This window comes from Macaca fascicularis, chromosome 13 (genome assembly GCF_037993035.2).
Source record: "Macaca fascicularis isolate 582-1 chromosome 13, T2T-MFA8v1.1".
Classification (NCBI taxonomy): Eukaryota; Metazoa; Chordata; class Mammalia; order Primates; family Cercopithecidae; genus Macaca; species Macaca fascicularis.
Window position 1 is genome coordinate 58,967,672 of NC_088387.1, and position 17,329 is coordinate 58,985,000.

Consider the following 17,329-nt stretch of genomic DNA (forward strand, 5'->3'; position numbering starts at 1 on the left):
GTATGAGACATTTATTCTGCCTTAAAGGCATATTCAAGGGACTATAATACCATGTATGGTGGGGGTTACTGGATAAAAATAAGGTACAGAGCAAATTCAAAAGATAAAGAGATTATTCTTTGCCAATGACACCAGGAATTCTTTCTTGGAAATGCTAACCTTCAAATTAGGTCTTCAGAAATGTATAGAATTTCAAGAGGTACAATTGAGGCGAAGGCATTACAGGCATGAATGGAGGAATGGGTAGGTTATGTTCAGAGAATGGCGTAAAGTCCTATTTGGCTCAAGCATACTTAAAGAGAAATAATAGAAGGTAAGACTTAAAAGGCAAACTTATAGAGAGTCTTGAAGGACAGAATGGGAAGTTTAACTTTTACTTGGTAGGAATGTAGAGATACTGGTGGTCAACATGATCAGTACTGTGCTTTAGAAGATTAATTTAACAGCAATCTCCATAAGCTGTTTTCAACCGAAGTGCCTTATTGTAATCAGTTGTGAAGTGGGTATAACTTATTAGTAGTAATATAAGTACTGAAGCTTACATCTTTTATCAGAGCAGCTTCATTTATTATTTCTATAATATCACTCTTGCTCACATTCTCATATGCCTTCTTATGTGAAAGCAAAAGTGGTCTAGGGACTTTGCATAAGAGAGCCCTATGCACATGACACCATCTGTCAAGCAAAATTGCTGACCTAAATGTTGGACTGGAGAACAGAAAGGCTAGAGTCAAGAAATGCAAGTTGGAGACTGTTATAACCCCAACGCAAGCAGTATGGACAGCCTAACCTAGGATGAAAGAATTGGGAGTAGGTATGACATAACTTGGAAATCAATTGGATGTTGGGTTGTGGGAGAAGGGATACTGAGGAGAGTAAGGGTGAGGCCACCATCAAAATAAACTCTCCAGCCTGAGTGAATAGAATGATGGCATTGCCATGAAAAAAAAAATAGGAAAGTCTGGAAATATGGTTGTATATGAGTTCTTTCAGATTCCAGGGATACCCAGGAAATGGTACCTACTTTCTTTACTCACTTATACAGTGCTAGGTTCCTATATGATGTTAAACAGGTGTCATTTACACTACCACTCCCCAGTAATGCTGAGTGGGTTAACTCAATGTTCATATATGTACTGCTAACCTTAGATAAAAGGATTACTATTTGGGATGGCAAGAGTAAAAAGTGATCTACACAGCTCAGGTCTTCGTAAGAATGGGTTTCTACTTTCTTTTCATTCATTGACTTCAGTTTTACAATCAACTTTGAATTCTTTTGAACAGTTAATGTTACATATTTCCTAACACCTGTAAGAAATGCTCTAATGGTATTCTTACAGAGCTTAAGTGCATGTACATGTGTGTGTTTAAAGACACTACATAATATAAATGCATAAATATAATATATAGATCTTTATGGTTAAACACTGAAAACCCAGTAGGTGAACAAGGCAGAAAGTAAACTAGAGATCCATTATACAACAGAAGCTGGTTTGCAAGTATGCTATGTACTGTGTGTGCAGGAAAAGGTAAAAGGAGATTTGATATGCACTGAATATGAAAATGCATTCCAGTTGACACTGCACAGCAGTATAAGCAAAATAGATATCCCAATAGTGTGGTCAATAAGGCCAGTCTTATACTTTTTATTTATAGATAAATTGAATGAAACCAAGATGTTTGGTGACAGTTAAATAAGAGAGAGAGAATATCTGCATTTTGTAAACAGAAAGTACAGTTATCATTAAAAGCATACTTAAAAATTCCAAAAAAATTTCTCGCTTATGATTTTTAAAATTCTCAACAAAGGTCCCCATAAAATTCATTATTTTTGAAGTTATTCTACAGAAATCAAACAAAAGATAAGAAACACCATACAGATATTATGTTATTAATAGAAACTGAAAATAAAAATTATTGAAGGCCTAAGATACTATTTCAGTTCAACAAATTTATTTTCCATAACTGAAATAATAAGGATCATGTAGACATTCTCATGGGCAAAATTAAAAAAAATTTCTTCATTCATCCGAAATGCAAAACAAAGTGTACTATTTTGTCTACAGAAAAAAGAGGCAAAGGCCCACCCGGTGCAGTGGCTCATGCCTGTTATCCCAGCATTTTGGGAGGCCAAGGCAGGCGGATCACCTGAGGTCAGGAGTTCAAGACCAGCCTGGCCAACATGGTGAAACTCTGTCTCTACTAAAAATACAAAAATTAGCCGCGCATGGTGGCGGGTGCCTGTAATTCCAGCTACTCGGGAGGCTGAGGCAGGAGAATTGCTAGAACCCTGGAGGCAGAGGTTGCAGTAAGCTGAGATAGCACCATTGCACTCCAGCTTGGGCAACAGACTGAGACTCTGTCTCAAAAAATAAAAAGCGGCAAAAACGTCAGTTTAAAGTTAAGCAAATCTAATCTAACTAAAGCAAAGTGATAAGCTATGGAATAAATAATAATAAAATATGTATCATATGATATACTTTATAATATATAATATATGTGATATATGACATGATATGTAATATCATCTTAAAACAATGTAGTCACCTTCCTTGCAAATGTGTCCATAGACCATTAACAAAAATTTAATATGCATTTGGCCAAAATAAAACATTAATAAATTCCCAAAGCAGAAATTTAGGTCCTATTCCCTGACCACAATACTACACAACTAAAACCAAAAATACTAAACTTTATCAACATCTGTACCTTGTAAGGAAAGATTCATACAACCCACATTGTTTCTTACACAGAATGAGGATTTTAAAGTAAGGCCATCACAGGTCTACAGTTCCAAAATGAGGCAAAAATGAAAAAAACATATGTAATACACTACCTGATTTTCTCGTAAGTCCCACAAGTATGTCAAACAGAGGGTAAGTGAAAGCTAGGCTATGGCTACTAGGAGAGGTGTGATTCTGTTATTTACACAAGAATCAAGCTATTTCTGGTTGCAACAGGATATAGGTCTCTGATTGCCTGAATATACAGTTATGGGTGACCTAAAATATCTTGTATGTATTTTCTGTGGACATCATGAAGCTGAAGGCACTTCACCTCCAAATTAGTAAGTTTTCTTTGCTCACCAAGGCTGGTTGCTGCTTGAGAACGGAAAAAGTAGGCTTTCACAGGTGAGTTCAGGCAGTGGGTCTGAGTGATGATCATGTTCAATACATTCCCCAGGCTGTGCATCCACCTTATTATGTCAGCTCTTCACTACCCTCTTTTATCACTCTGGACTACTGCTTCGAAAACTTCCTACCCGAGTTCTCCATCTAGGCTGGTCTCAAATTATTTCTCTCTCTTCCTTTCACACTACTCCTTAGCAAAACTTCTCTTTTCAGACCTGATGATTCCTACTAGACCCTAGAAGAGTGGACACTCATTTGTTAATTCTTTCCCTTGACTTACCAACCTCATCAGGGTCATTTTTACTTAGAAATTAGACTCCTCTGAACTCAAGTGATTTTTGAATTTGCTATGCAAGGGTGAGCAAACTACAGGCCAGGGGCAACATCCAGCCTACTGTCTTCTGAAGGTAAATAACAACCAGGCTCATTCATTCATATATTGTTCAAGACTGCAAAGGGCAGTTCAGGCTACAAAGGGCAGAACTGAGTAGCGGGGACAGAGAGCACATGGCTTACAAAACCTGCAGTGTTCTGGCCCTTTCCAGGATGTTTGCCAAATCCTGGCCAAGCACAGTGGCTGGCACTGTGCGATAAATAAATGTATATGAATCATTGAATTTCAAAAGGAATTTTACCTTCCTCCTTGTCCTAAAGATTTCTCCACAACTCTCACTCTCAATAGCTAAGGCTTAGACCTTGAGGCCAGAGGAGACCTAGTTTGTTCCATATCCCTTTATGAAGACAGGCCAAGACCCACCACTGAGGACAGGAAATAGGCCTGTGTCATTTGTCTCAGGTCAACCTTAGTTCTCACAAACAGACTACCATTTGATATGTAGCTGCTTCCAACATCCAAGGTATGCTGTGTCCTATGGGAAAAATAGAGCCTGGTCACTTTGTTCTCCTTCAGGAATAAGAAACCTGACTCCTCAGGAGGTTCTCATAAGTCATTTGTCAAACCCTGCCCCTTCTTCATTTCATCTGGTTTTCCTTGTTCTAGTCTGTATTTCCTTGCCAACTCTATAGATCCAATCCTCACTTGTCCTTTGTTTACTTTGACTGTTGAATGATGGCAAATTCAGATCTTTACTGTCCCTCATTACCAGGTAGCAACCACACTTTGGGTTGTAACACTGACAGTCTCCTTGCCTAGTCTAGTCCTGGCTTAGTCTCAAGTGTAGTCGGATTATAAAGACAGGACTAACTATATAGCTGACACATCCCATATCATTAATAGGATTTTTAATTCTTAGCCTTCCCAGAGTTTACAAGTCATTTAGCATTGTTATCTGCTCACTACTGGGAAAAACAAAAAATAGATACCAAATGCCCCTTCATCCTATTATTACTTGTTCTCCTACATGGTTTTATGATGCCACAGGAAGGTGGCATTAATAGCTTCAGGAAGCCTATCTGGAGCATAAGAACATGGGGTTTTTCTATGATTCAAAGAAATAAGGAGGCAAAGATTTATTAAGACTTACTTAGAATGTGTGGAGATTTTTAAGATAAAAGAAGCATCCAATTATTAATGATAAATGACAGCAAATTGTCATAGTATTACACAAATGTAGCTGTGAATAATTACTGATCTTACTATAAAACTGAAACTGTAGTAGAGAATGTAGAAATTGCAATAAAAATCCTGCATGATAGCAATCAAAAAGGGAAGATGAAGAATTCTTTTTTTTTTTTTTTTTTTTGAGACAGCATCTCACTCTGTCACCCAGGCTGGAGGACAGTCACATGATCACAGCTCACTGCAGCCTCAACTTCCTGAACTCAAGTGATCCTCCCAATTCAGCCTCCTAAGTGGTGGGACTGCAGGTGTGTGCCACCATGCCTGGTTAATTAAAAAAAAAAATTTTTGTAGTGGGCACGAGTTGGTTGAAGGTAATGATTTAATTAAAAAAAAAAAGTGAAAAAAAATTAAAATAATTTTTTTTGTTGTTTTTTGTAGCATTAGGGTCCCGTGATATTGCCCAGGCTGATCTCGAACTCCTGGGTTCAAGTGATTCTCCCACCTTTGCCTCCCAGAGTGTTGGGATTACAGGCGTGAGGCACTGCACCCGGCAAGGTGGGTTTCACTAAGATATAGACATTCTGAGAAGACCAGAGGGACAGATACATAGCTGTGTGAGGAAGAAGCTTTCAGATGTATGAGATGGAAGGTTAGATGTTATAAGCATTAGAATTTTCTACAGTAAGCTTTTAACATAAGGAATCAATAAGATATAACAGCAGTAAGTTTCTGTTTACTTTGAGGAAACTTATCATTGACCTAAGAATAGCTTATCTTTGTTTCAGCCCTTTTAGGCAGGGGTCCTCAAACCTAGGGCCATGGACCAGTACCAGTCTGTGGCCTATTAAGAACCTGGCCTAACAGGGCGAGTGAGCATTACCTCCTGAGTTCAGCCTCCTGTCAGATCAGCGGTGGCATTAGATTCTCACAGGAACACGAACCATATTGTGAACTGCACATGTAAGGGATCTAGGTTGTATGCTCCTTATGAGAATCTAACTAATGCCTGATGATCTGAGGTGAAACAGTTTCATCCTGAAACCATCCCTCCTTACCCTCCTGGTCCGTGGAAAAATTGTCTTCCACAAAACCAGTTCCTGGTGCCAAAAAGGTTGGGGACGGCTGCTTTAAGGTCTTATTCGAGTCTTCACTTGCCTACTCTTCAGGGTGATCTTTGCATTCTAAGATTAACTCAGGGCAAATATCTGCCATGTTTTGGTAGATAAGTAGGTTATATACCTTCAAAATAAAAAGCTCACAGCCTTCTGAATATACTCCTCTTAAAAATGTAAAATGTTCCAAATTAAAGATGTCCAAATTGAGCATCTCTGAAGGTAAAATTAAAATTATCTTTAATTATATATACAGCCGCTGTCCCAACATCAAGCTTAGATTAATCTCTACAGATACTGAAGAAGACCCTCTCAGAGTAAGGAGACTAAGAAGAAACTGAGATGGGACTTATATAAACTTCTAACATCTCAGGCTATAATGCCAGAATATTGTTAAAACTACTTTCTAAATATCTTGTTTTAAATGAAAATCTTTCACGACAAAGCTCATCACTAATCGTGCTATGATTTAGATGTTAGGGACTCAATTACATTTTACATACTCCTAATACAATTAATGAGGAATCATGGGGTATCACAAACCAAGGTATGAGTTTTTTACAAAAGCATATTCTAAGACAGGACTTCTTGAGTATTTTTAAATGAAGCCAAACAGTTGATTTGGAAAACAGCAACAGTTATCTTCTAATTTACTATGCTTCCTTTAGGTGTCTTGCAACATATCAATAGGTTAGAAACTTTGTATTTTTGAAGCAACGTTTTGAAGTAAGAATAAAAAGTCCCAAAAGGCCCACTGTGGATTTCTGGGTTGTCTGTAGAATGATACAAGATTCTTTAACTCACCTCCACATGCCTTTGACCTTTCTTTCAACTTTTCTGCAGCCATTTCACCATAGCTGGGAAGTTCTGACATCTTCACTCCAGATCGAGCTTCTGCTATTAGCTGACGAGCTCTCTCTCTCAGCTGCCGACGTCGCTCTTCATCTTGCTGCTAAGATATATTGAACAGTTGCCAACTCAGTAATTGACAGAAATGCAATTTCATTTTCAATCTGATCATCATGATAGTAACTGGTTTACAGCATGGTGCTTGGCCCACATTATAAATAGGATGCTCTATATCAGTTGGATGTCACACCATTTTTAAAAGACATCCTAGAATCAGATTTTTAAAAACATTTACAAATTATTTTATTAAAATGTCCATTAAAAATACAAACTAAAGAATGTTTGGTAATACATATCACTGAGAAAAATATCAGAAATTATTATTAATAAAACAATCCAGCTTACAGAAAAAAGTCACAATACGGAGGACAGAATTTTAATTCATATTTTTAAAGAATAGAATTTAACTTGTTATTTTTGAAAAAAGGCACAGAGCAGTGGCTAAAAGACATCTTTGATAGCAGAAAATGCTGCTATACTATGCTGATCAAATGCTATATAGGAAATGGCATATTTAGGGGGCTAGAGTAAGAGTAGGGATAGTTTATCAGTATATAATTTGATTTAAAAACTATCAACAAGTTTTTCTTTTTGGTAACTCCCTCTCTTTTTGGTAACTCCCTCTCTCCCCAAATGTATACTGAGAAGAAAAATTAAAATCTAATGTGGTTTCTGATATTTAAAATAACTAGACAAATAAGAGAGTTGTTGACTACTAAAAAAAGGATTATTGGCTGGGCACAGTGGCTCACACCTGTAATCCCAGCACTTTGGGAGGCCAAGGCGGGTGGACCACAAGGTCAAGAAATTGAGACCATCCTGGCCAACATGGTGAAACCCCGTCTCTACTAAAAATGCAAAAGAATTAGCTGGGCATGGTGGCACATGCCTGTAGTCCCAGCGACTCAGGAGGCTGAGGCAGGAGAATCACTTGAACCCAGGAGGTGGAGGTTGCAGTGAGCCGAGATCACGCCACTGCACTCCAGGCCTGGCGACAGAGCAAGACTCTGTCTCAAAAAAAAAAGATTATTATGAATCACAAATAATCAATGTGAAACTGCTTTGTAAATTGAAAAGCATATAAAATAAGGCATTCCTATGATAAAACAAAGACTGAAATAATCTGGCCCCAACATATCTTTCCTGGGTTATCTCCCCTTAACATCTCCGAACCTCCATAAATCCTTACATCTATTCATACAGAATTGTTTGTATCATGTAGCTTCATGTACTTGTGGCTCTGAGTGTGTCATTTCTTTTTCTTGGAATGAGCTTCTCTTACCTTATTTAATTTCTACTCATTCTTCCAGATTCAGTTTAAATCCACCAAACCTCCCCTGACTATCCCCTCCACTACTTCCCTAAGAAATAAAGTAATCCTTCCTCTATGTTACTTCAGTACTTTATGTGTGTCTGCATGTGTATGTTATTTTTTTAAACAATACTTGTCAATTTACATTATAACTTTGTAGGGATGCCTCCTTCACATTAGAGTTGAACTACATCTGATTTACCTTTGTATCTCTGGTCTTTAGTACATAATTTGTGCTAGGTGCTGTAACCATTTCAAGCATGAGAATGTACTATTTACTATTTATACTCTCAAAAAACTTATATAGGGAAAGAGAAAGTAACAATATTAAGGCAGTATCATCAAAATGACATAAGGGTTCAGAAAAGGGAGAACATTTTTGGCTGAGGGGCAAACAGAATGCATCATGCCATCATGGATTTCAAGCTGGGTCTGAAGAATGAGTAGGATTTGGAATGGGTAGAGATAGAAGTTGGTGGTTAGGTAGGTCAGTGTAGGAGAGACAAGGAGGTAGGAACAGTACAAAAACATAGAGGCAAGAAGGTATATGGGGAAACATAACCTAGTTTTCCTGAACATAGGGCAAAAATAGTTATCGACAAGGCAAGGAAAATACATTTGGGGAGATACTTTAAAGGCCCTGTCCAACAGGGAGAGGAGAGGTGCTTCAATTTTATTCTAAAGACAGCAGGGACCACTGCTGGGCTTTGTTTTTATGCATATGTCTTTTTTTTTTTTTTTTTTAAAGTCTAGAGGAATCATCAATTAGAGGTGTATTTGAGAAAGATTAATCAGGCAATGGTGCATAAAATAGACTGGCATAGAAGGATGGCAATAGACTAGTTACGAGGCTCTTATAAGAGTCCAAGGAAACTGTACTGAGATACAAGACTAAGATGGTGGCAATGGGAATAGAAAGAGAAAAGTATAATATATTAGAATTAAAGGCACTAATTCTTGGTAACATCAGATGCAGAAGGAGGGAAAAAAACTCAGAAATTTTTAACTTAGGCAACTAGTAGAACTGTGATGTTCATAATAGAAATAGAAAAACTAAAAGGAACTATAAGAAGCGAGGGAGAGAAAGTCTGTGCTAAGACATATTGGGTTTGAGAAGCTGGCAGGAAATCTGAGTAAAGATGTTAGTAGGTAATTGAGAAATAAAATGGATACTAGGATGTGAGGTCAGACTATGACTACAGAGCTGATGAGTTATAGGAATCCATGAAAGCATTTGAAGAGGTACCCTAGAGAAAAAGGAGCGACACTGAATTAAACATGGAAAACATCTATCTATATCTAGGTAAGATACAGATAAGATATATATTGAAAAGAGGACACAGAAAGAGGGAGAAGAGAACTAGAACACTGAAGTATCCAGATAATCAAAATAGCATAGGCTTTCAAGATAAAGGAGTAATCAATTGCAGCCAATGTTAGAGGTTAATGAGTCTGAAAATTTTAAAAGGGCAATGAAACTTGGTGAGACATCGATGTATTTTAAACCACATTAAATAGTCTGTTGCCTTAAAAAACAAACAAAACTTGGTGACATATCATTAGGGACAAAGGTAGAAACCAATGGGTAGAACTCATGTCCAGGCAATTTTTTTTCACAAATTTCTTGAGAAATCAAGTAAGCCATCAAAATTAATGGGGATAGGTTAATGGGGATGCCCAATGGACCCAGGGACAAGCCTGAAGCTCCCAGTAGGGAACCAATTAGAAGAACCAAGTAGAGAGACAATTTCAGTCTCAAAAAGAAAAATGACTGCAATGAATTGAATCAATGAGATCACACATAGAATCAAGGAAAATTCAAGTGCAATATGATATTCAAAACATAGAAGGACATAAAAACGTATTTGTTACCATTTAAGGCAGCTTTGAAATAACTCCTACAAAGTAGTAATTGAAGGAAAAGAATAAATTATTTTGTATTTCCAGTGGGAAATGAATTTTAGAGTAACCAAATAGTCTCAGTCAATAAGGGAAAGCTCTACTATATATATGTGTGTCTGTGTGTGTGTGTGTGTATATATATATATATACACACATATATATGGTAAACCCATCCAAGCTGGAATGCAGTGGTGCAATCACAGCTCACCGCAGCCTTGACTTCCCAGGCTCAAGCGATCCTCCCACTTCAGCCTTCTGAGTAGCTGGAACTACAGGCATGGTGGCCATAGTTTAAAAAAAAAAAAATTTTTTTTTAAGGTTTTGTAGTGACAGGGTCTCCCTGTGTTGCCCATGTTGGTCTCAAACTCCTAGGCTCAAGTCACCCTCCCACTGGGATTACAGGTTTGAGCCATGATGCCTGGCCTAGCTCTACTTTATAAGATATCATTTAATAATGCCCCTAAAAGGTAGAATTATAAAAAAAATCACTTTGCAAATCATAATGAATGATTCTGGCAAGGATCATCAACTGTTATTAAAGCTCTTAGGTAAATGTCTGATGGGGAACTGGATAGTCATGCTGCAGCCAACTGTATTTTCCAAAGATGGCCACAATAGTTATCGCTCATCCCAATGCTCTTCTGCAATGTGACCTTGCCACTCCCTCAATAAGAGGAAGAGTTTAATTCTTCTGAGCCAGCTTTAGTGACTTGTATGTAAGAAACAGAATGTGGAAGTGTTGCAGGTGATTTCCAAGGCTAGGTCAGAAAAGGCCATACCCCTTCTGCCTAAGCTCTCTTGAAATTCTTATATTCTGTCCTCTTTCTGGGAACCCAGCAGTCATACAGTGAGAAGACTAAGTTACATGTAGGTGCTTCAGTTGACCATTCTAGCCAAATTCAGCCTTCAGTCTTTCTGGCGTAGGTCCAGACATGTGAATGAAGAAGGCTTTAGATGACCTCAGACTCTAGCCATTTTGAGCCACCCCCAACTGTTAAAGTCTTCCTAGCTGATGTCTCAGACAATATGGAACAGAGACAAGGCATGCCCACTATGCCGTCTGAAGTCCTGACCTACAGAATTTGTAGAGCATAACAGCAAGACATTTTTTTTTTTACGTCACTAAGTTTGGGGCGGCCTGTTACACAGCAGTAACAACTGGGACATATGCTTAAGTAACAACACACAGATTACTTTTAGTTGCAAGGGGAAAACCTAATCTGTAAAAAGAGAGGTAAGGACTAGATCAGAGATTAGGGACCACGAATCTAGCATCATTAATGTTGGGTCAATCATATGTTATACGTTTTTTGATATGAAGCACATGAACTGCACACCACCTATAATATTCTACCAAAAATGTTTAAAGTGAATCCACTCAAACTTTAGATATAATTTCATGTTTATCATAAGCACAGGGGATAGAGAAGCACGATAAATGACACAGCAAGAAAACCACCAAATAGATCCAGAAGGTAGGATATTCCAGACAACTGACCTGATCATTTTAATAAGTCAGAGTTAAGAAAACATATGCATAGAAAGAGATTTGGAAGGGTATATGCAAAGTTGTCATGGTGAAGATATCTGGGTATCAAAATTTGACATTCGTATTTTCTTTTGACTTCCTTTTCTAATTTTCTATAATACACATATACTACTCTTATAATAAAATTTATTTTAAAAAATAATCTTGACTAGTCATGGTGGCACACACTTATAATCCCCGCTACTCAGGAGGACTGCTTGAGTCCAGGAGTTCAAGACCAGCCTGGGCAACTGGGCTACATAGCAAGACCCTGCCTCAAAAAAGCAAAGCAATGTGATGGTATGCTTCCTGAAGTGTATATTGTGGTAGGGGCAAAAGAAGAGAGGTCTAACATTCAAGTGAAATTTTATTAGTATCTGGAGACACAAGCTTATTCATAGGTGAGGAATAGTATGCAATAGGCATAGTGAGACCAAAGATGCAAGAATAACATTTAAAAAATCCTCAGTTTACTATCAGTATTTCTGTTTTTCTTTTTTAAATTTGAGACAGGATCTCACTCTGTTACCTGGGCTGGAGTGCAATGGCACAATCATAGCTCACCGTAACCCTGACCTCCCCAGGCTCAGGTGATTCTCCCACCTCAGCCCTGTCTCCACCCCAAGTAGCTGGGACCACAGGTGTGTGCCACCATGCCTGGCTAATTTTTGTAATTTTGTAGAGATGGGGTTTTGTCATGCTGCCCAGGCTGGTCTCAAACTCATGGGCTCAAGTGATTCATGCACCTTGGCCTCCCAAAGTAGGGATTACAGGCATGAGTCACCACATCTGGCCCACTATCAGTGTTTCTAAACTTGAAAAATACACTAGGAATAAAAGAAATTACAGGATTGATAATGGTGAGTTTGATGATGGCTGCTGCTATCTCCTGAGCATTTATTTGCTATGTACTTTATGTGCATAATATTTAATTTTCACATCTTTATTTTTACCAGTAAGAATATTTAAGTTTAGAGTCACAGCATTCCACAGCTAGACCTGATGTCAGAGCCAGGTATTCAGCTCAGGTCTGTTTTACTCCAGAGCCCCTGCTCTTAACCACTAAACTATATGATTCCCAAAGTATCAAATTATATGATCAAATGAGGAAAATTGAACTTTTACTAAACTTTCATCTTTCAAACTTATGAAAAGTTAAGAGTACTAATAAAAAACCATTATTTAATATGCCTCAGGCAACTAAGTTTAAGTGTATTTCACTGACTGAATAATAACTTCTTACATAGCTGGAATTTAGTGATTCAAACTAAAATGAAGGGTAATTTTTACTGAGTTAAAATGAAATAAATGATTCTAGTTTTCTGAATATGAAATGGCAACCTAATTTTTCTCACAAGCTATCCCCTTCTCTATCCCCCAATACTCCCATCTGCACATTTTTCCCAGAGCTTACCAAGAGTGCAATTTAAAGTAGGCAATCGTTAATAAAACCAACTCTAAATACTAATTAGGAACACTTTATCAATTTCCATGTAAATTGTTTGTTTGTACTTATTTACTCATGATTGTTCTCTATACAATAGGAAAAAATGCAAATGAACAAATCAGAATGTAGCCCTAATGGGACTTTCTGTTTATAACCATTAGCCCAGAGGTGTGCTGTAATTCAATTCTCAAGTAGCAAGATTTACCCTCATTAACAGACTGCAAGGGCAGGTTACAACTCATAAAACCCTACAGTAAACAAAGTTTATGGACACAGCACAAAATCTTGAGCCTGATTGACAGAATTCTAGTTCCCTATCAGATTGCCTTAATTTACTTTTCTACTAATGTCCTAACACCACGGAGACAATTTTGCTTGGGCCTGAAGCTCTCCAGTGGGATGGCGTATCTGTGTTGTTTGTTTTCTCACCCTTTAACTTCCCTTAAGACAAAAAAACAACTGAGAAAATAAAAGTTAATTGTTAAGGTCATGAAGGAAAAGCTTGTAATTATAGTAATTGATTATGCCACCAATTTTAGTTTAATTGATAGCACTAATTTTCAGTTTATTAGTCTCCAGGTTCATCATAAGTAAAACTAGTTCATTTTAATTTTTATATGTAGGCTCAATTAAAAGATATTTTGCAATAATACTGAAAGAATAGATAGCAATACAATCTATGTATTTTTTTTTTTAACTCAAAATAGCCATACTGTTTATGTCTAAGGATAAAATGACCAGAGAGTAGGGACAATGATTATCTTATTATTTTTGTATAGTGTTCAACACAAACTGCTCAAATACGTTCATAATATTTCTGACAACGAGTTTGCCTAAACCTAAGAAATGTGTTTTTGAAAGCTGCTTTGACCATTCTACATTCAAAAAAAGACAGTGACTCATAGCTGTAAGTAAATCATGTTTATCATGTGTGCTGGAAAGAAAAAAAAATCTTTTCACTGGGTTGCAGAGGCAAGGCAACTTAGAAAACTGCTGTTACTTAAAAGATAAGTACACTTCAAAAATCCAATACATAGGAAACCCATATATCTTTCATTTACTTATGTAGTCTAGATAGACTTAAATAAATGGAAGTAGTTAGACTTCCTATTTGTAAGAATGGGTCTGATGACATTCACCTTTTCCTATATGGTATTATTTAGAGTTAGACTGAGTTATAAAGGATAATCTTGCTTTTGTAAGATGGATGTGTATTCTTTGGAGGGTTTGATAGAAGCTGTAGTTTTGGGAGGTCTCCCTCCCCATGACTATCTTTTTACAATTTGTAACAAATTTTTGAGGAAATACTAGCTCTGTGCCCTGTGTGTTTGCACATGTATATGTGTTATCTCATTTACTCCTTACAACTCTGTGAGATAGCTGCTATCCTTCCAATTTGATAAAAACTGAATCTCACTTAAATATACCGCCCAAGGTCATACATCTTGTAAATGGCATAGTAAGAATTAAAATCAGTGTCTGTTTGATATCAAAGCACTGGCCCTATCTATTACATAACTGCTATTCAGAGCATTTTCTGAGGCCCTACAGTGATTATGATTTTTTAAAGTCCCAGTTCTTTATGTATACTTGGGTTATACAAATCAGTTTAAATTTCCCTTTGTGCCACTGAATACAGAGAGATGATGAGCAACTAATTTGTTTACATTCACTTAAAACTTAGGTTCCCAACCTTAAATTAAAAGCCTTTAGAAAAGTGGTAAATGTATTTAAGCTTTGCTTTTCTCTTTGCTAACATCTTCAGGATAAGGCAAAAGTCCTGCTACGGTGCAAAAGGAGTCCTGTTTCAATCCAGTGAATTTGAAATATTCAAATATAGATGGATCAGAACTAACCACTTTGGACATAAACTTTAATAATATTTAGCCCTTTCACAGCATGTCTTCAAGTTACTATTTTCCTTATCATTCTGAAATGGTCTACAATCTGCCATAGATAGATGCACTAGTAAAACTTGACAATTTAAGGACAAACTCTTCAAGAATAAGTAATGTAATTCCTTGTTTCCTTTCCATAAAAATGTATTGGTATGCAATTTTTATATTTCACAGTTCACCGACATCTAGGCAAGCTTTCTTCCACTGCTTCAATGGTGCTACTTTTAATTTTATCCTCCTTAGTCGTAGTAATTAAAGTGATCAGCAGTGGCATCCCAGCGGCTTTGACACAGCTACAACCCCCTAGCAGACTTTTGCTTTTAAGGGGAAAGGGAAGAAAAAGACTGGAGTTTCATTTCACAGAGAACAAGAAAATCAAGCTTCTCCAATCCCCAACTTTATTCAATTGTTCTTTCAGCAGCCTTTGGATCTTAAGAATCAAATAAAAATGGCTGCCATGGGGGGTCCTTTTTATACTTGCCGCAAATGTCACCAACTGACATTACTTTAGCCAAAAAATGATGCCATGGATTTGTGAAGGTGAATTAGAACATGAGAAACTGTCAGTGTAGCTGCTGAGATCATTACCCACCCAAGGGTGTCTTTCATAATATTAGATACTTTTACTCAGTCTGCTGAAAAATACAGATTGAGAAGTCTTTCTATTTAAGAAACATGTCTACACACATTTTCATGAAATAAGCTTTAACAAAACTTTAAAAACATATTATTTCAAATAATGTAGTTTGTATCCATACTCTTTGTAAAGCTGTGTTTATAACATAAAAAAGTACTCTATTTCTACCCAAAAAAAAAACCTCACATTTCATCCTTTACCTCCCTCAAGAACATCCTGTGCTTTTTTGTTTTGTCTTCGTTATTTCATACAGTCTTAGTAATTGAACTTTAATTAATTGAGCTAAATAAATTTTAACCTATCTAAATGTTTTTTTAAAAAAGTTTTACTTAGTGCTGCTAATATTTCACAGTATTCTGTTCTCAAAATGGTCCATGAAATTCCTCAATTTTGTAGTAAACTAAAAGAATTTGACTGTCACCCTTTCATCATTAGACAGGGAGCAAGACTCTGTTATTAGGCATTCAGAATGGACCGAAAAAAAAAAAAAAGAGAGAATTCTGTGTTTGTCCAGAGGCAAGGATTACCAAAGTGTGCCTACTCACTTACTATGAAAGATAGAATTAAATAAAAAATAAAATTACAAGATTTTTAAAGGTTTAGTTAGACTAGATATTTTACTGCCAGCTTGATCAGCTCCTGACTGAATAAATAGGATTTACGGTGAAACATTAAAACTGTTTAGCAGATCTTTTCAACTCATTTCAAACTTTTCTTATGCTGGTTTGTAATATAAGCAGACATGCTTATAAATGGCCACACCTGCTCATTTCTCTGGGGATGGCCTGATCTCTGCTTCTCTAACAAAGAAAGAAAGAAAAAAAAATCAGCCTTTCTTGTTGCAAAACAGAGTGGAAAGTCAAAATCTTTCTCAAGTTTGCCCCATCTGGTCAGATTAAATCTTTGATCAACCCTGGGGATTACATTTATTTTTGTAGTAACTACTAAATTTTGGATTTGTTTAAGATACATAGGAAAAATAGTAAACAGAATATGAATTTAAATTTGAGATACAGTTTTTAATATATGAGTAGAAAATATAAAAGGACTAATTCAGAAAAAAATAGACACATTTTAAGAATTTAGATTTCATCTAATGTATTTAATTCATGAAAATGAATATATCATGCTCTAGTTTTTAAAATATATCTGTTTCAAGATAGAGCAAGTATTCTTTTTAATTGTAGCATTTGTTTTTCAGTGTTATACCATGTTATACAAATAAAGAATCCTAAACATAAAAGAATACATGATCAAGTTAATGTTGCTAAATGAGCCTTTCCTTTAAGTATCTGGAAGCATTCTGGGATAGAAAGTTTTATATTCTAAATAAATAATCATTTTCTTTCATTCATTTACTTAATACATATGAATTCCTAGTAGGTACTATATTTCTCCAAAAATAATTATTTTAGGATTATAAAAGTAATTATTTTGTGTTTTTGAAAACTTCAAATTGCATTAGTAGAACTAACAGAAATAGTTTGAGCCTCCAAAAAAAGGACCCTTTGATAATTTAATTCCTCTTTTCTTTGTGAAATTGATAACTTCTTAGTTTAAAAAAATTATAAGAAAAAAAGAAGAATGGCTGACTAAGTAAGTATCACCTTGTGTTACATCCAAGGCCTCTTGCTGGTTGTCTGGCTGCTCTTTTGTAGGCAAAAAGGAGCTGAACGCTCTCTGGCTCCTTAGATCTGGCCCAACAAATGCACTGCCAGTCATGCACATGGATCTAGCTTAAAACCCAGTGTGAGCCTAAAAGAAGCCAGTCAGACTGGCACCTACTCATGCAGAAGGAGATAGATTTGTCATGACAGGCTGATTATTCAATGTAAAGAAACAGTTTAGCTTTTCTAATCTGGTACAAATACATCTTTCTCAGCAAAAAAGTAGAAGGTCTAACAGTTCAAGTATTTAAAGTAAAGAAACCA

General features: G+C 36.4%; 1 protein-coding gene across 25 annotated transcripts in view; it reads right to left on the reverse strand.

The window, feature by feature from the left end:
- Window positions 1–17,329, reverse strand: part of EHBP1 (EH domain binding protein 1) — a 330,801-nt gene that overhangs the window by 59,392 nt on the left and 254,080 nt on the right. For 16 of the 25 annotated variants that reach the window (XM_074011670.1, XM_045369202.2, XM_074011677.1 and 13 more), the window contains one exon: window positions 6,570–6,717. In XM_074011670.1, coding sequence (XP_073867771.1) covers window positions 6,570–6,717 — 148 coding nt within the window. The remainder of the gene's footprint in view (window positions 1–6,569; window positions 6,718–17,329) is intronic. The other 9 variants (XM_074011668.1, XM_074011678.1, XM_074011675.1 and 6 more) reach the window with 1 other exon arrangement.